The following is a 25,209-nucleotide window of genomic DNA, read 5'->3' as shown; positions in this document are numbered from 1 at the left end:
GTTCCGCTGCTGAAGCCAGTGCATGTCCAGGCCCGTCTGAAGTTTGCCAGAGAGCACATGGATGATACAGCAGAGGATTGGGAGAATGTCATGTGGTCAGATGAAACCAAAGTAGAACTTTTTGGTATAAACTCAACTCGTCGTGTTTGGAGGAAGAAGAATACTGAGTTGCATCCCAAGAACACCATACCTACTGTGAAGCATGGGGGTGGAAACATCATGCTATGGGGCTGTTTTTCTGCCAAGGGGACAGGACGACTGATCCGTGTTAAGGACAGAATGAATGGGGCCATGTATCGTGAGATTTTGAGCCAAAACCTCCTTCCATCAGTGAGAACTTTGAAGATGAAACGAGGCTGGGTCTTCCAACATGACAATGATCCAAAACACACCGCCCGGACAACAAAGGAGTGGCTCCGTAAGAAGCATTTGAAAGTCCTGGAGTGGCCTAGCCAGTCTCCAGACCTCAACCCCATAGAAAATCTGTGGCGGGAGTTGAAAGTCCGTGTTGCTCGGCGACAGCCCCAAAACATCACTGCTCTCGAGAAGATCTGCATGGAGGAATGGGCCAAAATACCAGCTACTGTGTGTGCAAACCTGGTAAAGACCTATAGTAAACGTTTGACCTCTGTTATTGCCAACAAAGGTTATGTTACAAAGTATTGAGTTGTATTTTTGTTATTGACCAAATACTTATTTTCCACCCTGATTTACGAATAAATTCTTTACAAATCCTACCATGTGGATTCATGGATTTTTTTTTCGCATTCTGTCTCTCACAGTTGAAGTGTACCTCTGGTGCAAATTACTGACCTCTGTCATCATTTTAAGTGGGGGAACTTGCACAATCGGTGGCTGACTAAATACTTTTTTGCCCCACTGTACCACTATTCAAGCAGAAAGACAGTATATTACTCCAATAAGTGGAGTCTTCTTGAGCATTTCTAATGTAATTATCTGACAAATAACATGGATTGCTATGTGCTACAGACCATCCCATTGTGTCTTCAGTGTTTCAGTTTTATGGTAGATATTTTATTTATACTGTTATTTAACACTAATTAGTAATCCAGGCAAATATAGTCACTTTTGTCCCTAGAACACCAACATGGCAGTGGTTAACATGCTTCCCATTACGACTCTTATGCCAAGTCCAAAAATGAATATTTGGCTGTGACCAATATGAACTCATATGTTCATATTGATTTGCCAATGGCATGACTCCTGTAGAAATGTATCTGAGTTCTCCAGAAGTGTGGATGAGGATGGATGGAACAGGGAATGAGAACCAAAGACTGACCAAAAGGCAGAGAAAGAGAAAAAACAAGGGTAGAACTACAAATGAAAGCAAGACAGACCTGCATGACATTGACTGATGTCTGAGCGCTCTCTCTGATTCGCTGATTAAACCCATCAATCTATATGCAGGAGAGGTGTCCGATGCAAATTGGCCCAATCGGGTAGGACAGAATGGTTTTGTCAGGAAGTTATGGAAATAAGTGTATGCCTACTGGTATAGCTGAGGCTGAGAGAATACAATGAGCAGGCAGGGATGTAACACTGTGATGCTCCAAATTAGGAGATTACATGCTCACTGCTCCCCAGCGTTTGGTCTTACTCCAATGCCCAAATTGTTATGCCATTTTTGTCTTTTTGTTGCATAGTGGTCAAACCCCTCTGGTGATGTCACTAGGCTACATGATGTGATTTCCCACACAACGTCAGCATCAACAGAAGCTTTGCAGCTCATCAAGGTTGTTCTTTGGCAGGTAGTTGAATGATGAGTCATATGTGACACATCTGATTTATTCACATCAGTAAAAGACGTTGCATTTGTCTCTGGGAAAGAACTCTCATGCTGAACCTCAGCAATGGAGATCTACACCAGCCTGACCTGCCACCAGCTCATTTTAATAAAAGTATAATAGGAAAAAAAGCATCTGTCTTTGGAGAAGAAAGGAAAAAGAGAGTCACCTCTGAAGACACCAGGCTGTTAATTCCATATGGGTCCTTTTTTCTTTTTTGCTTTGTTTCTTTTCCACCTTTCTTTTGTTGGCCTTGTCTGCAAAGCCTGACCATTTCAATATCTCAGCCCATCTAATAACACTCATTCCTCCGTGGATTCTCTGTCTCATCCCACTTCCCTGGCCCCACTGTGTGTGTGTGTGTGTGTGTTACTTGGCCTCTCTCTCTTTCTATCTTTCTCCCCCTCTCTCCCCTCCAGCTAACTGTGATCCGAATCAGTTTAATTAAGTAACAAATTCTGTTGGCATAGTAACAACCCAGCTAATTTATCATGGGAAATAGTCTGTGAGACACACAGGTTGCTTAGCAACAGCCAATCGTGGGATGAGATGTGGCAGTGACAAATTGCACAGGATGCAGATGCGTGTGATGGCGAGCTGCTGATTTTCGTTAGGAAAATTGTGTGTGTGTGTGTGTGTCTGTGTTTTCTAGGTGTTTGCATGGAGACGTAGCATTCAACAGACAATCAAAGGCAGATATTTCCTTATATCTGCATTTAAGTTGGATAAAATCAACTTTCAGCATTTACTCCAAACCAGAGAAAACATCATGTGGACATATCTGAATTCCATTTTTGCACTTTAGTCTTTTCCTTTGAGCTCTAGCGATGGATGGCTGTGTCTGTAACAAACTGTGTGACACTTTGGTGATCAAGTTTGGCAAGCTGTGGTGAGGTTTATATGTAGGGCTTATTTGATTTCCTCACTGTTTCACACTGTCATGGTCCTGGGTCAGTATTCTGAGTTTCTGTTGTGGACTTCTTTATTTCTCTGGAAGTTTGAGGTCACTTATGTTCCATTCCCCGAGTTTGTTATTCATGGCTCTTGGTTTCTTGTTTGATTACTTCTCCTTTTGTGTCCAGTCTGTCCTAGTCACATCTCTGTGTCCTCTCATCAGTGCGTCTGTGTTTGTTTACCCTAGTCATGTCCCCACGTCTGTCTGGTCTCTCTGAACGATGTTTCCGTTGCTGTCTTTGTTCTCTGTCTTGTTAAGTGAATGCATCTTAGTCCTGGTCTCCATGTTAGTCACTTCCTCTTTTATTTTGACAGTCCCTCATGTCTTGTGTGTTATATTCGGTCTTGCTTCCCTTGTCCCGTCAGTCAGGTTCTGTTCAGCTGTGTTTCCAGGTGTGTTCACTGTGCCCTAATTCCCTCCTGTGTATTTATTGTCCATGTCCCCTTTGTTCTCTGTTGCATCCTCCCTTTTGTCTGTTCCTGTCCTGATTACCCTCGTATTTGGCTTGTGTTTGCTTTACCCTCTTACCAGAAGCCACACTGAGATTTTGACTTTACACTTGTGTGCTGGGTACTGCATTGTGGGTCCACTCCCTGCCCTCCACATGCTCCGCTTCACATGCTATACACTTCCAATTCCAAAAATCAAAGCAAGATCAAATTATCCAAGAACGTGTCTTCAGCCTGCATAACATTTTTTTTAATCTAGCATGAAATCACAACAACAGTCACCTTATATCTCAAGGTACAACATTAAATGCCAAGGATTGTTATCAGGAAGCACTTGGCAACACTACAGAACATGTCACAGAAGTAGATAATTTAAATAGTAAGGAACCAAACAATAGTATCCATAATGCATAATTTACCATTCATACATCCCTCTGTATGTTTTCCTTTCTTTCTCTTTCTGCTTTTCCCACTCAAGGTTCCAAAGTTGTTACATTTCACCTGCACTGACACCATCGTGGTCCTGGGTCTGGAGATTTTTTTTAGTTTTGCTGGTTTGTGATTTTTGGAGGGTTTTGACAAGAGTTTTGTTTTGAACTTTGAATTCTTATCAATATTTCAGCTATCGTTTATTGTTACTTGCCACATTGTTAAAGATATTGAGTTCTAATGATTATTTATTGGCTGCGGTTAATTTGTTTAGTTTCCTTATGTAAGGACAAGAAAGACATTGTGGACAAAACAGGACACTCCCCATAATCTTTAGTTACAATATTATAGTTAGTTAAATGGTCTGATTGTTCAAATATGTATTTTCTTTGATTGTGGTAAAATAATGTGTGCCCCAGTCTCCAAATATGACATAGTGCAGGAAGGGTAGTTATTCCTCTGTTACACCACAAGAGGGAGTATCCCCTAAAATGAGCAGCTCTAGCGAGAGTAAATAAGCCCAGCCACTACCCATAAGGCAGTGCGCCTATAACGGTGTGTTCACACCGAACGCGATGGACGCGAATAAAACGCCCCAAACGCCCCTAATTTGACGCGTGTACATTCGCGTCTCAACGCGTGTCCAAGAAAAATCCATCGCGCGTCAAAATATGATATTTTGACGCGCGTGAACCGGAAATGTGGGAGGAATGTGGGAGGGAGTTGTGCCAGACCTGGTTTTGCAAGATGGCAGCTATCGAGCTAGCGCTTGAAGAGAGAGTCTCCCTTCTCTATGTACTGTGGAGAGCAGAGTAGCAGCGTAAAAGACGTCCTCGCCGTACCTGGGTCCATCAGGTCCTCCAGAGGTGTGAGCAGTTTGGTGAGTTTCACCACTTGCTCCAGGAGCTGCGCCTGGATGACGGCCGATTCCAGCGCTATCACCGTCGGCCAGTTTGAGGACCTGCTTTCCCTCGTCGGTCCCAGCATTGCCCGCCTAGACACCAACTACAGACGCTCAATCCCACCTGCAGAGCGCCTGTCCGTCTGCCTGAGGTTAGTAAAAGTGTTTAATACGGTAGTCCTTTATTGATATCTGTGCTAATATGCTAATCCATCCAGTTATACACTGCTAGCATGGATGTGCTATGCTAACAGTGAATGCTGTCGGTGTTTACTGAAAGCAAACTGTGGTACAGAGACGACTCTATATAATATTTCTAGTGATACTCAGAAGGTCTCATCAAGTCCCGATTTAATTCGATTTATGCTGTTATCAGTGTTTGAATGATAGCATGGCTGTGGTGTCACATCAATGTATGCGCTCGGTGTTTGCTGATATCAAACTGTAGCATTAGGACCACTGAGTTAACCTTTGTAGTGATACTCACTCCTTTTTATTTAGACCTGGTTTGATTCTGGGATAGTTGAATGTTTGTATATAATCCCTGCAGCTGTCAGACTCTATAGCAGGGGTCACCAGCCTTTATTAAAACAGAGTTAGATAAAACTGTGAACAGTTTGGTTCATCTCTAGTTACATGGTTCTATCTTGATAAGCTGTCTTATCACAGATTAATTTTTCAAAAATATTAATGATTTAAGCAAGGAAAGGGCTACATGTCAACATACAACTCTTTATTTCTATTAATGTCTTACTTCATTCCTACCTGATTGACATGTTTAGGAATTATGAGTGATTGGCTCACTGTAGTTGTGAAAGTTGCTACCAATCAAATTATGATATGTTAAAGTTAAAACAAAACACAACTGTTTTAGATATTATCTAATATACATTTTGTAATTATCCTTATAATTACAAAATGTTTTATGTAAGATTCATGTTTTGTGATTTAAATCTGACATCACAAAAGTATTTTGGAATTTGAATAATGTATTTTGTAACTGCAGTACACATAATACTGATTTTGAACAATTTTGTCCAGGTTCCTTGTCACCGGGGACTCCTTCAGGACCATCGCGTTCAGTTTCAGAGTCGGTGTGTCCACGGTGAGCCAGATCACCCCCCAGGCAGCGACGGCCATCTGGGACTGTCTAGTGGACGACTTCATGGCTGTGCCTTCACCTGGAGACTGGCGCTCCATCACAGAGGGACTCCAGGAGCGCTGGAACTTCCCTCTGTGCTGTGCAGCTCTGGATGGGAAGCACGTCCAGACAAAGGCACCCCATATATCATATAGGAGACACACACATTGATATACACTAAATATTCATTTCATTTCTTTTTTGTGGTGCCCAAATTGATGCACCTGCTTGATTTTGTTTAAACAATTATTGCACACTTTCTGTAAATCCAGTAAACTTCTTTTCACTTCTCAAATATCACTGTGTGTGTCTCCTGTATGATATTTAACTGACATTTTTTATTGTAACAACCAACAATTTATACAGGAAAATAATGTCTATTAACAAGGTTGCCCAAACTTCTGCATCCCACTGTATCAGTATATTTTGTCATTAGTATAATATGAAATAAATTCTACATGTGTCAAGTCGTGTGCCAACATTTGCTGTGTAGTAGAACTGAGACATTAGTCATTATAAACATTTATTTGAAATAATATTAAAAGTCTCAAACAGAAAAACATTAAACATAAATATATAAAATATAAGAATTTACAGAGAGACAGGAATAAAAAGGACCAGCTGCTCTCCAGAGCAGGAACAAGGCTGAGGAGGAAATGCTCCATTGGAGACTGGTGTGGCCTCTTCAGGGACTCCAGGGTGGCCAGCTCCACCACCGATGGACCGTCCTGGGACTCGTCCCTCATCTGCCTCGGAGCCGTCCTCCTCTGTGGGCCTGTAAAACAGCACAAAACACAAAGAAATGAGAAGGCTGCTACTAGATTTTAATTTCAACATTGAAAAAAAAAAAAACAATAACAGGATATAATCAGATTGGTTGTAGATATTTAGTAAAGGTGATCACAAGGGAATCCCACCGACTAAAAAGGTATCAGTGCTTGCTGTACATACCTGTGGGTGCAGCAGCAGGAGCTCAGGGACTGGGGATGCTCTGCTGCAGAATCAGTTGGTTCTATCAATACAGTATTAAATGTTAACAGGTTGGATATAATAATCGTAGAGTAGACAGTGGTCCCTCATTTATTGCAGGGGTTCTCAGAATAACTAGCCCCTGGCCACGCACTTTATACACTTTTTTCCACACACACACATGAACATTGGTCACAGTTCTCACAATTGATTCTCAAAGTGCAAACCTTTGTAGATTGCAAAACGTAAAAGTATTATTATGCCGCGGTTTGTCTTCATCTGCCTGCAACTTTCGTGCGCCTTTTTCCCTCGCGGTGCAGGTGTGTATTTCCGAATGAGGCTCATAGTTATGGGTGTTTTTGTGCTTTTTTTTCTATTGGACGCGATGGTTATCAAAACCAAACGTGATAAATTTGGCAAGCGCAGGAGATTTGTCAATCAGGCTGCAGAATGCAATGCTGTACTGTGCAATAAAAAATCAGCGAAAAAGCAAAGCAGTGACGGATGAACAGCGGGACCACTGTGTGCTGTTTATTAATAAACAATAAAATATATTCCTAAATGATAACATGCATAAAAGCAGAACGGTATTTGTACGTCAGTGGGAAAATAGCGGTGGCTTGCTAGCTTTTGTGCGGCTTCCCCGGGTCAGTGAAAACTTTCAAAAGAGAAATGAATGAACTTACCAGGTTGCCCGATCTCTTCACATATCTTCCTCCAAGCTCGGTCCTTTTTATTCCTGTCTCGGTACTGAAAGCAGCTGGTGTTGTACAGCTCCGAGTTGTTTGCTACCGCATTGATTAGCCTTCCCCTCCATTGAAGTATGAAAGGCTTTGGCTGGATCTGCCCCTTTGACCTAGGTAACAGCCACGTCACCAGGCTCCTGATTGGTTGTCGCGGCGCGATTTGACGCTGGAGTTCAGATTTTTCCAACTCGAGCGGTAGACGCGAAACGCGCGTATGCACAAAATGCAACACAAAAACTCACGCACGTGGTTTTATTCGCGAGTCAAACGCGCCAGACGCGCTACACTGACGCGTGTTTCACGCGTTTTGGCGTTTTCGCGACGCAAATCTGCTTCCGAATTTTCGCGGGACCCGCAATCGCGCGTCATCGCGCCTTTCCATTGACTTTACATGTAAACCTGACGCTCTATTCGCGTCCATCGCGTTCGGTGTGAACACACCGTAAGAGTTGTGTGAGACTGCAAAAGTGTGTAACGTTGTGCTATGTCAATATATATATTTGCAAGTAAGCAGATACAAGATGGTAAATAACTTAAAATGTATCTACAGGTGAGTCCACGGGGTTGAAGAGAATGTGGGAAAGTTGGCCGTTAATCTCCACTATGTGTCATTGGTATATAAGTTATTGGTAGCGATGTGAATTAGCCGTGATGCTAACGATTAGCAGCTAGATCTAATTCATTAGTTTGTGCGGAAACCTCGTGGCGCTTTTGTGGCTTTATACCTGTACCGAGCTGTAATCACAGCAGATATAGACTGGTGGATGACACTATCTTTTGTTTATGTTTATTTCATTGTTGCACTGTAAGAAATATTAGCAATTTGAGTTTAAAGACTAACCATAAGGCAGTGCGCCTATAAGAGTTGTGTGAGACTACAAAAGTGTGTAACGTTGTGCTATGTCAATATATATATTTGCAGATACAGTAAAGGCGAACTCACAAAGCCACACTGGTTTGAGTTCATTTTAATCCAAGTGTGCAACACTTATGCTGTTTTCAGCTTTGCACTTCGGTCTTTCCTTGTGTAACTCTTTGCCCTCCTCACCTTGTGTATTTATTCCTCCAGTGGTCGTTGAAGGTTCTCAGTCATCCAGGTCATCATAGTCTAAGGAGCTGGGAAAGAAAAGCGAATGTTTTTCGAATGTTCACCTCTCATCCGAGAATCTTCTTCAGTTTACAAGCGAAGAAGCTTCTCGGAAGCGCTTTCCTTTTCAAGATCCTTAGACTATTCCCTTAGATGCCAAACTGTCATTGTAATATCTTTTCAAAGATGAGTTATATAAATTACCTTTTGTGGTCCAGTTTTTTATTACATTTATTCCAAGATGAAAGCAGACATCAAAGACCTCACCACTTGTCAGGATTTCTTGTTATTTTTTTTTATAACATGGAAGTGCTTTGCTGACACCACCTGTTTCCAGCAGCAGATGTAAAAGCTTTCATGAACTGGCTATAGATTGACTCCCTGCTGTGTTATAGCAATCAGTGAAAGAACAGCAGCAACACTGACATTTATTCATAAGAAAATGTCACTGAATATTAGTTTAAAAGTTGGTGTAGATGTGGCTCTTGAGCCTCCCTTGATAACAACTTGCAGACAAACGTGTTTGTGTATCCTAGACACTCCTACACTTTTTAGTACCACAATAGCCTTCAGTGACATCAGTGAGGGGTTTGAATAAACCACATTTCAGTGTTTTTTTCACCTCTTTTTTTCAAACATGTGAAGGTTGTATAAAGAGGAATTATTCATTTTCTTCTGGACTTTGTTTCTGTCACGGTCCTGCTCTTGGACCCAGCATTTCCAGTTTTTTAGACTCCTAAGTTTATCATTAGTTACATTTATCTTGATTGTAGTTTGCTTATTGAGTGGTTTATATACTACTGTTTACTTTTATCTTATCTCCAGAGTATTTTGAATCCCTGATTACTGGTTTTGCCTGGTCTGTAGTTGTGTTTATATTTCATATGATGGTTTGAACTTGGTGCTTTTTTCTTTTAATGGCTCTGTTGGTTAGACTCTCAGTTAAGTCTTTAAGGTTTTGTGTGTGGCTGCCACTTCCCTGGTGTATCTTGTCTTCATCCCTGTGGCAGGTGATCCCATTATGTTATTTCCTGTTTTATTTCATTAAACCCTTGCTTCACATGCTTAGCATTTAGTTTTACTTTACCTAGTATGTTTCCCAGTTGTTTGATCAGGTGTGTTCTGTGTAGCTGTGATCATTTCCCTTGAGGAGCTCTGTGTGTGGAAGTAGCATCAGTTTTCCCTTATTCTTTGTCAGTGCAACTTTTATTCCTTCCTGTGATGTTTCTCGTTTGTTTTGTGTCCGTTTTCCCTGCGTTTAGTTTATCTAGAGTCACTGATTTGGTACCTTTATTACTTTGTTTTACTTTGGACTTTTCCTCATGTATTCATTAAAGGTTTCTAAGTGTTCATGTTGTCTAAAAGCGACTGAGTCTGCCTTTGGTGTCCACAAACACACACATCATGACACTGTCAGTATTCTTGTGTAACAAGGTTCAAATATTAATTAATTAAACTCGGGGCAACACTTGTTGGTGTCAGACTGTTCTTAGATGATGTCCAGCACATAGATCCATTTTTCTCAATGCATTTCCAATGTATCTAAATGAAACAAACTAAAAACGATTAAAACAACAAATTAGTGGAAAACTTGTCTATATCCGGTCGTTAAGTGATGACGTGACGAATCCTACTTCTGGGCCTAAAGTAGTCTGCGTTTAATATGGCTTTTGTGTTGTTAACATGTTTAATGTTGTGTATTTTCTTCTATTTAATCTCAAAAAGCTCCTAAAGCAGTCAGTGATCACTGTTGACCTCCCTCGGCTTTTATTACCGCTAATCATTTATTTAAGCTCAGTTTTTAAAACCTTAGGATGTAACTACAGCCCAGCCCATGCAGCAGTATATGAATGACTAACCTCGTATTGTGGATGGATTATCTCAGTTGTTCTCCTGGCTGAAGTTTGGTCCTTTTACAGCATCCTGCCATGCGATTACATTTGTTCCTGACCACCGAGAACACTCACGTTAACTTTTATCGAGTGGAAAAAAAGTTAGCTTGTTTATATTATGCTAACATAGCTGTGTCGCTAGCGGTCACGTAGCACATCATTATATACCAGCTAGCCCAACTTCAGTAACCCTACAAACGTCACTGCTGTTTAGTTTTCTGTCTTCATTTATGTTGGAAGTGATAACAGAGCTGTACGTTTTAATTTGTTTCCAAAACCCCGCAGTCAGGACATGCTATATTGTATTTAGATAGAAGCTAGTAAGCTAACTTCCTGCTAACTTCTAACTCCGTTAAATGTCATAAATTCCGTTTTCATGGATGCCTGGATGTTAAACTCAATTGTTACACCTGGTAGAGCAGAACTGATCATTTTATTAAAGATGAAAGACTTTAGACAGTTTTTAACTCTCAGTAATGCCATAGTGATCGTTTGATATATGGACCTGCAGCGGAGTTTAGGCCCAGACACGGCTAGTGACGTCAGACTGAACAACCGGATAGAAATGTCGTCAGCTGCTTTTTAAGAGAATTAATGGAGTGTGCACAGAATAATGACAGTGAAAGAGATTTCCACACCTTGGTAACACTGCCTGAAAAGCTTGACCCCCATGTGTTTTGAACCGAGTGCGTGGGGCCAACAGCAACATGTCAGAGATATACTGGTGGGCTTCACCATGTGGAGCCCTAAAAGTTAAAACTAAAAGTTTAAAATGAAACCTAAAATTTACTGGAAGCCAATGACGAGAAAGCAAACCTGGATTTTTGTGATATACAATCTTCTTGCCACAGCATTCTGTACTTGTTGAAACAAGTAAAAAGACAGTAATCCAAGTGAGATGAGATAAAAACATGAATAATCATCTCAAGTTCCACCTTTGGCACCAGTAGTCTGAGTCTATGTTTCTTAGATGATAAAAACTGTTCTTTTGGCTGGAGTGATTCCTGACTGACACTGAACTGTCAAATATAACTCCCACATTTCTGAGACTCAATTCAACAGAAGAGCCTGAGAAACTGAAACACTTGGTCCATACAAACAGTAAAGGTTTTCTCAGATCGATACAACATGAACCATTTTAAAACACCAGTATTGCCAAACAAATCCTTAAACTTATTTATCATTATACTGTAATACTGAACAGTATCAAGAGCAGAGGTGAGATCCAGTATAACCAGAACTGTGTACTCTCCAGAGTCTGCTGCCATCAAAATGCTACTACACACTTTAAGTAAAGCCGTTTCAGTCGAGTGCAATTTGCATAAACCAGACTGGAAAATGTCCATAACAATATTTAAAGTGTTCTGCTGCTGTTTTTTCCAAGATCTTTGACATAAATGATATTAGCCTGTAACTGTTTGGAAGAGATGCATCTAAATGAGGTTTCTTTAATAGTGGTTCAACAATAGCTTGTTTATAGAAGTTCATATAAACAGTATTATCAAAGAAGACTTTAAGATTTTTCTTTTTTGAAGTTTTAAGATTTGCAACATATTCTGTTCTGGCATTTTTAACATTTCACTAAGTGAGAAAATAGATTCCTTGAGATGTGCCCCATAACCCTCAAGCTTGGAAGCCTTCTACAAATGTTCTAACTCGCAATAATATCTCCGAACATTTAGGATATTTTCATTTATCCAGGGCGAAAACTGGAAGAATGGACAACGCTTTGTTTCAGAGGTGCCACTGTATATAAAATAGATTTACATTGATTGTTAAAAGACAGAATAAGTGAGTCGATGTCACTATGAGCCATGCGAGGGTCTAACACGCCAGAGAACCTTCCAGCCGCATCTTGGTTTATAATCCGCCTTTGGATCATCAGTAAAAGGATCAATTAAAAAATATCCAGCTTTGGTCACTCACATGTACATCCTCCACACATACATCGAGTATATTTAAACCCAGGAAGAAAAAACATCCAGTGTGGCCCTTTGTATGTGTGGGGCCACAAACATGCTGCCTAAAGACTGCAGCAGCAGTGTTAGAGGATGCATCATCAATATGGAGCTTCAAATCTCCCAGTATTACAACCTTCTCCAATTTAATGACGATGTCAGAAGGTCATCTGACATCATCATAGCTGTCACTAAAAACAGAGAACAGATGACGGACACGAGGTGAACATAGTGCTGCCGAGCCATGGACCCCAGGTCAAAGACGGGAGGGTGGCGTCCCCACACAGTGTCAGGAGAGGACGTGGTCGCAGGCACGGGGAGTCTACCAACAGAAAAGAAGCTAGCCTCTAGTATCTTCTCGTCTCACTCAGACACCATTCCCGTCTTGGGAGTGAGGGTCCTTTGTTTTTTGCACAGTAGCACACACTCAGGTGAGGAACACACACGAGGAGGAAATGTTTTTCTGTAGCTCTCCCAGATATCACAGTAGCCATCCATCGAACCTTTAATGTTTAACAGTGTACTCCGAGTGAAAGCAGCAGAAACAAAGGTAAAACACAAAACAGTAAAAGTGACATTGCAAATGACGACGGACAGCAATGGAAAAAATGCAATGTCGGCTTCCCCAGGGCCTCTTAAAAGTAGGACATGCCCTAAACAACTCTTCCAGCCACCTCAGCTGGCTCGAGCAGCAGCTCTAAACTCAGCCCTCATTGAACACCTGATCTCTAAGGGAGAGCCAGCCACCCTTTGGAGAAAGTTCATTCATACAGTCGCTTGACATTTGTTGCCATAATTGGGCTCAAAGTGCACTCGGACTGACTTAACTGTCAGTTTTAAAATGTTCATTGGACAGCTGGCAAGTGTTAACTGGCAACATGTAAATAGCTTTACTACAAGACAAAGATTATGATGTCAACAATGACCCAGATGAAAAGAAGAGGATACTGCAGATTTTGTGATTGATTGCAACTGTCTTACTTGTTAAGACCATGAACAGAGCCCAAAGCTGACAGGAAAATGCAGGTGTAGACCGGGCAGGCAGGTTGCAAACTGGTAAATCCTTTGCTTTGCAGGGACCAGAAAAGACAGACTGAAACAGGCGAGAGTGGCTTGAGGTTTTTGCAGTTTCCAGATACGCGAAGTTCCAGACAAACAGATTTCCAGGAGGAACTCTGATAACTAGAAAGATGACACGGAAACTGAGTTACAGAAGAGCACAGACACTAACAGCTAACAAGGAAGGCCATCACTACATTAGTGAGAACAATCTGGGGGACAGCTGTGACACCACAGCCTTAAAGCACAATGAACTGTGCCATTCAGGACAGGTGCAGAGAGGGCAGCCTGAGCAGGAAGCAGTCCTTTCTGGAAAACAGTGCAAACCTGGCAGTTCCACCTGAGATGGAAAAAAGGTCAGAGAGAGGGAAAAAACCCAAACCCAGCCCTACTCGACCATAACATTCATCATCTGTATTTTGCTACAATGACTTATTCCATCCTGCCATAGTTGAAGATCCTGGATATCATTCCCATTTCCTGTAATGTCAAGACACAAATTTCAAAAAGAAAAGTACATCTCTGACAGGAATCCCGTCTCAAACAGCTCCACTTTTTCACGACAATTGTCGCTCAGAGCATGTGGGGCCATTTCCATTTGCAACAAAGATGTTTGGTGTAATACATATCCTTGATATGTTGTCTCTCTCCAGTGCACAGTCCTATCATAAACCAGAGCGGCCCTAATGAATGGCGCACCCACTGGACTATGTGCTTACATGATGAAAGTTATTCATCACATTTGAATTATTCTAATCAATTTGCTGTCAAGCTAACTGCTGGGGCCGTTACAGTGACACTGCCGTCAAGCACCGTTTGGTTGCAGCTCGGTGCTGCCCGTGAAATTTATACTTTCCATAAGTACTCATAAAACCTTCACAGCATGACTGAGCAGGGAGAGTCACCCCCACCCTGACAGCAAACCCGCCCAGACATCCTAGTCAAGATGACAGCTGTAGACAACAAAGTCACTCACAGACAAATAGACAAGATTATGTACACAGCTCTGCAATAGCAGCAAAACAGCTTGCAAACATAATAAAGAGTAGTCGCATCATTTTTCCTTTTCCGGTGCACAAATAAAGACATTTAAGAGCAAGCGGGCCCAAAATTTCAATGATTGCAGCACAACACAAGGTTGTTCCTCATATAGGCTTCGCTCATAGCAACTGGAAGCATCCGCCGCTCTCACTTCCTGCATACATTTAACACTAACCATAAAAGCCAAGACAGCAAACCAGTCAATCCCACCCTGACTGCTGCAATCACCCACTGACTATGGAAAACAGCAGCTTCCCACAGGCCAAGAGTCCACGGATAAACATGAGACCGCTTTTTCTTTTATCATCTGACTACGCATTAAGTCACGGGTCCGACTTCTTCACATTGGCTGAATCTAGCGAGTAAGCTCAATTAAAAAAGTATTTTTTCTTAACTTGTGTCATTATTGTACATGTTTGTACAACTAGATTAGATTAGATTAGATGAAACTTTATTAATCCCTCGGGTGGGTTCCTCCGGGAAATTCAGTTTCCAGTAGCAAAGCACTGAAAGAAGTTGCATGTTACAGATACTATACAGATAAACTATATAACCAGAAATATGAATATCTGTATGTGGAATTTTGAATTTGTTTGTTGGTGTTTCCTCAACAATGGGACTTAACAGGACTGCTTCAGCTGATTTGTTGTATTTCAAATAGCCCATGCTGAGAGAGACTTTGGTGTGTGTGTCCCAGACTGTGAATCCTGGTTACATTTTATGAAGACAAAAACCAGTGAAAATTATAGGCTGGTCCTTAAAGGGTTTTCAGCTGTTCATGTTCAAACATTGCCTCAGATTTCAAAGTGTGAAAACAACAACAACAATGGCCTGAAGGTGGATGGATGGGCCTTGGAAAAGATGAAGTGACATTAAAAGGTTGCAAACCTGCGGAAGCATTGCAGGTGTGTGTGGGTGGACTTTCCCCTCTCAGTGAAGCCTAGGAAAGAATTTCAACAAACTTACCTTTTAATTTTTTTGACAACCCCACTGAGATATGTGAGATATTAATCGTTACAAAAAAATGTCAAATTATATTACAAAAAAGGGCCATAAGGATAAGCCATAAAACTGGTTACAGAGATCATACAAATCCACTATTCTTAAAATCAAAAATTCAAACAGACTAAGTAAAGATATGAAGCAATGTCTGAGCATGGCGCAGTTTAAAAAGCAGTTTAAGGATGTGGTTTTTACAGGGTACAGGGACGAGTTAGAGATTTGATAGGGTGTTCTTGTCCAATATTTTCATGTGTGTGCGGGTGCACGGGTATGTTGGTGTGGGTATCTATATATCTGTAGGTTGTGTATCCTTTGAGGTGTTACTGGGGTTATTGAAAATGTGTACATGTATGTATGGATAGATAGAAAGATATATATATATATATATATATATATATATATATATAGGGGGTGGGATTAAATAAGCTTATGCTTCTTCCTGCTCCTTTTTGAACATGAAAGTTATTTGTTGTTGTGGTTGCTCGTTTTCCTTCTGTTTTGCTTTGTTTATTTGTCTCTTTTTAATTCTATGTTGTTGTACTTTTTCAACATGTTCAAAATAAAGAATCAATCAATCAATCAATCAATCAATCAATCAATCAATCAAGATGTTTAGTTTTGTTTTTTTGTTTTTTTTTTTCCTGTCCCATTTGGATCTTTAGCCATCAGAATTGTTGTCTGAAGGCCAAGAAAGATGCCAAGTGGATTTATTTTACCAAGTGGATCATCATGGCCATATTGGTCCATTTGATTGATCTTTATTATAATTATGTATTTATTTTATTTTTTAAAGACAGGACAGACATGACTGGGGGATAGGACAGAAGAATGAAAGAAAGAGAGAGAGAGAAAAACAGAGGGGAGAAGAGACGGTGAGAAAGGGGGGAAGGAAAAAAAAGAAAAACAAACCTGTATGGAGATAAAAAACCAGAAGAGAAAAACAAACAACAAAGAGCAACATAATAAAAACAATAGATAACAGTAGATACTTTTTTAATTTCACCTGTTGAGAATGAAAAAAGAAAACAAGCAGAAGAGAACGAGAGCAATACAATAAACAACATCACAATGATATATGGGAATATGACAGTAAATACTAAATATTAAACATTATTGTGCAGCACATAAGATCAACAGAACACAGTGTGTTGATCCCCCCGAAGTGGCCCGAGCGAGCCCCAGGCTCCAGACCCCGACAAGCAGCCACCAAGGCCAGCTCCCCCGCTGTCAGTGGGGGAGCTGGATTTCATGGGTTGCTTCACCCATGAAATCCTTTTTAATCAGCTGCAGGTATTCACACCAACAACCTTCCTGTCAGCTGACACGAAACCACCGAAGCTGGTGCAGGCCCAGGATCCTGCAGCAGCCACCAGGCCCAGGCTATTCCAGCAGCCACCAGGCCCAGGCTCTTCCAGCAGCCACCAGGCCCAGGATCCTGCAGCAGCCACCAGGCCCAGGCTCTTCCAGCAGCCACCAGGCCCAGGATCCTGCAGCAGCCACCAGGCCCAGGCTCTTCCAGCAGCCACCAGGCCCAGGATCCTCCAGCAGCCACCAGGCCCAGGCTCTTCCAGCAGCCACCAGGCCCAGGATCCTCCAGCAGCCACCAGGCCCAGGATCCTGCAGCAGCCACCAGGCCCAGGCTCTTCCAGCAGCCACCAGGCCCAGGATCCTCCAGCAGCCACCAGGCCCAGGATCCTCCAGCAGCCACCAGGCCCAGGCTCTTCCAGCAGTCACTAGGCCCAGGATCCTCCTGCTCCACCAGGCCCAGGATCCTCCAGCAGCCACTGGGCCCAGGCTCCTCTAGCAAGGCACCAACAAGTAAATCAACAGTGACTTCAACGGGCCATCACAAGGAAATACCAATCTCATCATTTTCAAAATGCCACCTAAAAAAGCAAACCCAGGAGTTGAAGAGGAGTTGGAGGAGATTAGGAAATCGCTTAATTTCATGTCTGATGAACTGAGCAAAGTGGCTAAACAACAAGGTATGCTACATGACCTAATGGATGAAATAAAACAACTAAAAAACCTCATAAAGGACAAGGACAAGAAAATAGACGACTTGGAACGGCGAATCGAGGACCTTGAACAATACACAAGAATGGATGATTTAGTCATAAGTGGTCTGGAGACGCAACACCGAACCTACGCCAGAGTAACAGCTGGCGGAGGTAAAGACGGTGAAGATGCCCCGGTAGAGGAGCTGCAAACGCTTGAACAGCAAGTGATAAAATTCCTTCAAACGAAGAATGTAAGTATTCAGAGCCATCATATTGCAGCATGCCACACGCTCCCCAGAAAAGACAGTAAAACAAAGCCAGCAATCATTCTTCGGTTTGTGAGTCGCAAAACAAAGATTGAGTTACTGAAACAGGGTAAGAAGCTAAAAGGGACTGGTGTGTATTTAAATGAACATTTAACGAAAAAGACTGCTGAAATTGCAAGACAGGCCTGAGAAATTGCAAGACAGCCTGAGAAAACAAAATAAGATACAAGCGACATGGACGAGGAACTGCAAAGTAACGATAAGACTAAATGGCAATCCCGAAGAAGCGAAAGTTGTGATGATAAGAAAACTCAAAGACTTAGAGCAATATAAATAATCAGGAATCTGCTATGGAATCTATTGGAAAAGTGACGATTGGATAATGAACAATGGGTATGGAAAGTGTTTCTGGCCTTATGGCTCAAAAACAATGGAAACAACAACAACAAAAACACATAAATGACAAGTTTGGACACAGATTATAGGTTTCCATTCGGAGATATTGAAGAGGAAGACTTTGATTATGAAAAGGACTGTCAAGGTGGTTATTTTGCCACACTCTGAGAAAACGAACTTCAAAACGTTTAACTATGCAGAGCACAACATGAATGACCCTGAAAGTAACATTGACCCAGATACCCACTTCTACAATAACACCAATAATACTTGTGAGTACTATACAGATGACCAATTCAATGTGAATATTAAAATGGCAAATGCATTGTCGGTCATACATTTCAATAGTAGAAGCCTGTATAAAAATTTTCTAAAATTACAGAATGTTTAAGTAAGTTAAAAAAGTTTAATATAATTGCAATATCAGAAACATGGCTCGATAATGAGAAAGTTAGTGAAATGGGACTGGAAGGATATGAATTATTTACAATGAACAGGGTGAATAAAAAAGGAGGCGGTGTTGCTTTATATGTAGATAAAGTTTTGAAATGTAGTCTGATTGAATGCATGTCAAGCACCATAGATAACATATTGGAATGTGTCACTATTGAAATTCATGTTGAAAAAGCTAACAATATAATTATAAGTTGCATCTATAGGACACCAGGTTCATGCCTTGAGATATTCAATGAAAAACTTGCTGCTATGTTTAGCAACCTAAATGATAAAAAAGTGCAAATAATTTGTGGTGATTTTAATATAGATTTGCTAAACCCAAATGGACATCAGAAAACAACAGATTTCATAAATACAATGTATAGTAACTCCCTTTTCCCTGTAATTATAAAACCAAGTAGAATAACAATTGATACAGCTACATTGATAGATAATATATTCACAAATAAAATTGACCATGAAATAGTAGGTGGACTTCTTATAACTGATATAAGCGATCATCTTCCTGTTTTTGCAATTTTTCAAAATTATTTTGGGATTAAAACTAAACAAAAGAATCAAATATTTGATATGATACGACATAGAACAACAAGAGCCATTGCTGCCCTCCAGGTGGACTTAAAGGAACACAATTGGAATGAGGTTTTTGCAAATGAAGATTCAAATAGTGCGTATGATGCATTCTTATCAACTGTAATTTCACTATATGAAAAACATTGTCCTTTAATGAAAATCACTAGAAAGCATCACAGATCAAATAAGCCATGGATCACAAAGGGGATAGAAGATGCATGTAAAAAGAAAAATAATCTATATAAGAGATTCATAAAACAGAGGACAAAAGATGCTGAAATAAAGTACAAGTTATATAAAAATAGATTAGTAAATATTATAAGAACAAGCAAGAAAGAATATTACCACAAATTATTGGAGCAAAGTAGAAGTAACACACAAGAAACATGGAGGATATTAAACAGTATAATCAAAAAGGGCTCAAAAAATAAGAATTATCCAGATTATTTTAAAAAAGATAAAGATATTGTGCTTGATAAAACTAAAGACATTGCAAATGAATTTAATGATTTCTTTGTAAATGTTGGCTTTAATTTAGCAAAAGAAATTCCAGAGTCAAGAAATAATAACGACCTAAATAAAGATATTACTCAGAATGTGTCCTCCATGTTTATTGGTGCTGGAACTCATAGAGAAATAATTGACATTGTGAAGACATTTAAAAATAAAAAGTCCACTGACTGTTTTGGTATTGACATGATATTAGTTAAAAGTATTATAGAATATATAGTGCAACCTTTCACATACATTTGTAATCTGTCCTTTCAAACTGGTGTGTTTCCCTCACAAATGAAAATAGCAAAAGTTATTCCAATCCATAAAAACGGAGAGAGATGTCAGTTTACCAATTATAGGCCAATATCACTACTCCCACAGTTCTCAAAAATTTTAGAAAAGTTATTTGTTAATAGACTTGATAAATATATTGAGAAGCATAATCTCCTAAGTGATAACCAATATGGCTTTAGAGTGAAAAGGTCCACTTCAATGGCAGTGATGGAACTTGTTGAAGGGATATCTAATGCAATAGATAATAAGGAATATACTGTGGGTGTATTTATAGACTTAAAAAAGGCGTTTGATACAATTGATCATTCTATATTAATGAATAAACTAGAGAGATATGGCATAAGAGGGATAGCATACAAGTGGATGAAAAGTTACCTGGATGACAGATATCAATAAGTCGAATTCAATAATGTAAAATCTAAGCAGTTGAAGGTAACTTGTGGTGTTCCTCAGGGCTCTGTGCTGGGCCCTAAATTATTTATATTATATATATAAATGACATATGTAGTGTTTCCAAACTGTTAAAATGTGTATTGTTTGCTGATGATACCACTCTGTACTGCTCAGGTAAAAACTTAGAACAGCTTCTGACTGCAGCGGAAAAGGAGTTAAATATATTAAAAAACTGGTTTGATGTAAATAAGTTATCATTAAATATAAAGAAAACAAAATTGATTATTTTTGGCACTAGACAAATGAAAAATGTATCTAAAATAAGGGTTAATGGAATTGAAATTGAAAGAGTGTGCGAAAATAAATTTCTTGGAGTGATAATTGATGATAAGCTGAGTTGGAAGTCTCATATAAACCACGTGAAAACAAAAATGTCAAAAACCATTGCTATTCTCTATAAAACAAAGCATGTCCTGAACAAAAAATCATTATACACACTTTATTGTACTCTGTTGCTTCCATATATGACTTACTGTCTGGAGATATGGGGTAATGCATATAAAACGAACACTCTTCATATTTTCAAGTTACAAAAAAGAGCTATAAGAATTATAAACCAATCAAACTATATAGAACCAACTAACATTTTGTTTATTAATCTGAATACCCTGAAATTTTATGATTTAGTTGAATATAAAATGGCACAGATAATGTATAAAGCACAAAATAACTTGCTTTGCCCCAGTACTCAGAAGCTGTTCAAAGTCAGAGAGAGTCAATATGACTTAAGGGGAACAGATTTCTTTAAAAAAAACAAGATAAGGACAAATATAAAGCAGAGATTGGTGCCAAGGTTGCACATCTAATCTTGGACACTTTTAAACCTGACCCTTCCTGGCCGCCAGAGATTCTACGCGGCGTGGAGAACAACAAAGGACGGGCCGCTCATCCGAGGCGCAGAACAAAGAAGCGCCAGGGAAAACGCGCTGGTATTAGGAACAGACTGAGACAGCAGGCGCATCGCACACCACTGCCCAGTATCCTACTGGCCAATGTACAATCCATGGAGAACAAGCTCGATGACCTAAGAGCAAGGGTCACCTTCCAACGTGACATGAGGGACTGCAACATTCTGTGCTTCACGGAGACATGGCTGTCCCCCACCGTGCCGGACCAGGCCGTAACTCCGTCGGATTCATTCTTTGTGCTCCGCGCGGACAGAACGGCAGAGTCGAACAAAACCAAAGGTGGAGGAGTGTGTTTCATGGTAAACAGAAAGTGGTGTGATGCCAGGAGCATTTCTACTCTCTCCAGCGGCTGCTCGCCACATCTGGAGTTCCTGAGCATTAAGTGCCGCCCTTTCTATCTGCCCCGTGAGTTCACCTCAGTCATCGCCACGGCGGTCTACATCCCACCCCAAGCGGACACAGGTATGGCTTTGTCCGAATTACATGATGTGCTGAGCTCGCTTCAAAACAAGGACCCGGGCGCAGCCCTCATTGTAGCAGGAGACTTTAACAAAGCGAACCTCAGACAAGTCATGCCAAACTTTTACCAGCATGTCTCGTGTCCAACGAGAGGGGATCGGATTTTGGATCACTGCTACACGCCATACAAGCAGGGCTATAAAGCTGTCTCACACCCGGCTTTTGGGAAGTCTGACCACAACGCCATCTTCCTCATTCCCCAGTATAAACAAAGCATATGGAGGGAAGAAGTAACCACGAGGGAGGTAAAACGGTGGACTGCCCAATCAGAAGCTACGCTACAGGACGCACTCAACGACGTAGACTGGGACATGTTCAGAGCATGCGCAGTCGACATCAACGAGTTTACGGAAGTAGCAGTATGCTTCGTCAATATGCTAGCGGAGGAGATTATCCCCACTGCGAGAGTCACCACATTCCCAAACCAGAAACCGTGGATGGACAGATCGATCCGCACTGCAGTAAACACCAGGACCGCCTCCTACAACGCGGGTCTCGCCACTGGCGATATGAGCGCCTACAAAGCGGCCTCATACGGCGTGCGGTGAGAGATGCCAAACGCAGGTACCGGGAACGTGTGGAGTCCCGCTTCCACCAGGGCGACACACGGAGTATGTGGCACGGACTACGCACCATTACGGACTACAAAGCCAGGGACACTGCGCCGATCAACGCCGACTCTGCATTCACCAACGAGCTGAATCAGTTCTACGCCCGTTTCGAGGTTAGCCAGGCGGCTAATGCTATCTACCGCCTGACTACCGAGGACAGTGATGTCATCAGCGAGAGACCGGTGACCAGCATCGCGGAGCATGACGTCCCAGCGGCACTGAGGAGAGTGAACACAAGGAAAGCGGCGGGGCCAGACGGCATCACCGGCCGTCTGCTGCGCTGCTGTGCTGACCAGCTAGCAGGTGTGTTCACTTACATCTTCAACGAGTCCCTGGCGAAGTCTGTGGTCCCCACATGCTTCAAAAGATCCACCATCATCCCTGTGCCCAAGAACAGCAAACCCTCATCCCTGAACGATTACCGGCCAGTTGCACTGACCTCGGTAGTAATGAAGGTGTTTGAGAGGCTGCTGAAGAACATCATCTCCTCCTCCATCCCAGACACCACAGATCCGCTGCAGTTCGCCTACAGATCCAACAGATCCACAGAGGATGCCATCGCCCACGTCCTACACACCACTCTCAGCCACGTGGACAAGAAACAGGGTAACTATGTGCGAATGCTGTTTGTTGATTACAGTTCAGCGTTTAACACAATAGTGCCCTGCAGACTGTTCACAAAGCTGAGGGATCTGGGACTTAACAGCCGTCTGTGTGCATGGGTGTTGGACTTCCTCACTGGCAGAACTCAGGTGGTGAGGGTGGGCAGGTGCTTCTCCAACAGCATCACCATCAACACAGGAGCACCTCAGGGATGTGTCCTCTCGCCACTGCTCTACTCCCTCTACACTTCAGACTGTGTGGCCACCCATGGCTCCAACACCATTGTGAAGTTTGCTGACGACACAGTGGTGTTGGGTGCCATCTCCAACAACGATGAGGCGGCCTACATGGATGAAGTGAAGAATCTGGCATCGTGGTGCCAGGACAACCACCTCCAGCTGAACGTCAGCAAGACCAAGGAGCTGGTGGTGGACTTCAGAAGGGGTCAGCACAGAGACTACAAGCCCATTATCATCAATGGAGCTCCAGTGGAGAGGGTGCAGTCCTTCAAGTATCTTGGTGTCCACATCTCCTCAGACCTGACATGGGCTGCCCACATTCAGGCCCAGACCAAAAAGGCTAGGCAGCGCCTGTATCACCTACGACAACTGAGGAAGTTCAGGGTCTCTCCAAAGATCCTCAGGATTTTCTATACAGGCGCTGTGGAGAGCATCCTCACACAGAACATGACATCGTGGTTCGGGAACAGCTGTGTGAAGGACCAAAAAGCTCTCCAGAGAGTGATCCGTACAGCAGAACGCTGCTGCAGGATTGCTCTCCCCCCGCTTCAGGACACCTACACCAGGAGATGCCGGACTAGAGCAGCGCAGATACTGAAGGACCCGTCCCATCCTGGCAACAAACTGTTCCAACTTCTGCAATCTGGTAGAAGGTTCCGCATCTTCCGGGCAAGGACAGAGAGACTCAAGAGGAGCTTCTATCCCCAAGCCATCCGTGCCCTAAACACACACACCCGCCCTCTCACTTCATCTATAATTGACTGAGACAGGACTCTTCCAGACACTAAACCAAGGCACAATGTACATTTCAATTCCTTTAATTTTAAATATGTTTATATTGTCTATCCTGTAAAATAGTCAGATGTCTATTCATATTAATGTACAGAATTCACCTGCTTGCTGCTACTACTGCACATTCACCCAGTGTATGTACTATATGTGTATATATATATATAAAAAAAAATAAAACACCCAGCACGTCCCTGCGGGCGGTTTATCCTTCAAGCTCGGGTCCTCTACCAGAGGCCTGGGAGCTTGAGGGTCCTGCGCAGTATCTTAGCTGTTCCCAGGACTGCGCTCTTCTGGACAGAGATCTCCGATGTTGTTCCCGGGATCTGCTGGAGCCACTCGCCTAGCTTGGGAGTCACCGCACCTAGTGCTCCGATTACCACGGGGACCACCGTTACCTTCACCCTCCACATCCTCTCGAGCTCTTCTCTGAGCCCTTGGTATTTCTCCAGCTTCTCGTGTTCCTTCTTCCTGATATTGCTGTCATTCGGAACCGCTACATCGATCACTACGGCCGTCTTCTTCTGTTTGTCTACCACCACTATGTCCGGTTGGTTAGCCACCACCATTTTGTCCGTCTGTATCTGGAAGTCCCACAGGATCTTAGCTCGGTCATTCTCCACCACCCTTTGGGGCATCTCCCATTTTGACCTCGGGACTTCCAGGTTATACTCGGCACAGATGTTCCTGTACACTATGCCGGCCACTTGGTTATGGCGTTCCATGTATGCCTTGCCTGCTAGCATCTTGCACCCTGCTGTTATGTGCTGGATTGTCTCTGGGGCATCTTTACACAGCCTGCACCTGGGGTCTTGCCTGGTGTGATAGACCCCAGCCTCTATGGATCTTGTACTCAGAGCTTGTTCTTGTGCTGCCATGATTAGTGCCTCTGTGCTGTCTTTCAGTCCAGCTTTGTCCAGCCACTGGTAGGATTTCTGGATATCAGCCACCTCCTCTATCTGCCGGTGGTACATACCGTGCAGGGGCCTGTCCTTCCATGATGGTTCCTCGTCTCCCTCCTCTTTCTTGGGTTTCTGCTGCCTGAGGTATTCACTGAGCACTCGGTCAGTTGGGGCCATCTTCCCAATGTATTCTTGGATGTTCGTTGTCTCATCCTGGACTGTGGTGCTGACACTCACCAGTCCCCGGCCCCCTTCCTTCCGCTTAGCGTAC

The 25,209-nt window shown here is 42.2% G+C and overlaps 2 protein-coding genes and 1 long non-coding RNA gene across 3 annotated transcripts; 2 read left to right on the top strand and 1 right to left on the bottom strand.

The window, feature by feature from the left end:
- Positions 1-4,193: 4,193 nt before the first annotated feature.
- LOC309695255 (uncharacterized protein) lies at positions 4,194-5,851 on the top strand (the record flags this gene model as incomplete). Its single annotated transcript, XM_082515800.1, has 2 exons — positions 4,194-4,691; positions 5,581-5,851. The coding sequence occupies exons 1-2, from the start codon at positions 4,432-4,434 to the stop codon at positions 5,849-5,851; spliced, it is 531 nt and encodes a 176-aa protein (XP_082371926.1). The 5' UTR covers positions 4,194-4,431.
- LOC309695269 lies at positions 5,511-7,836 on the bottom strand. The gene is made up of 2 exons (XR_014273100.1): positions 7,336-7,836; positions 5,511-6,455 (listed from the first exon to the last, which is right to left on the bottom strand). It is a non-coding gene; the product is annotated as an uncharacterized lncRNA (long non-coding RNA).
- Positions 7,837-17,313: 9,477 nt separating this feature from the next.
- On the top strand, positions 17,314-23,344 carry LOC309695387 (uncharacterized protein; the record flags this gene model as incomplete). The annotated part of the gene is made up of 3 exons (XM_082516000.1): positions 17,314-17,685; positions 22,519-23,011; positions 23,151-23,344. 3 exons carry the CDS (start codon positions 17,314-17,316, stop codon positions 23,162-23,164), a joined length of 879 nt encoding a protein of 292 aa, XP_082372126.1. The 3' UTR covers positions 23,165-23,344.
- Positions 23,345-25,209: the final 1,865 nt, after the last annotated feature.

The sequence above is a fragment of the Aulonocara stuartgranti genome (genome assembly GCF_965226115.1).
Source record: "Aulonocara stuartgranti genome assembly, chromosome: 19".
In the NCBI taxonomy this organism is placed as follows: Eukaryota; Metazoa; Chordata; class Actinopteri; order Cichliformes; family Cichlidae; genus Aulonocara; species Aulonocara stuartgranti.
This window is presented reverse-complemented; position numbering and strand designations above follow the sequence as displayed.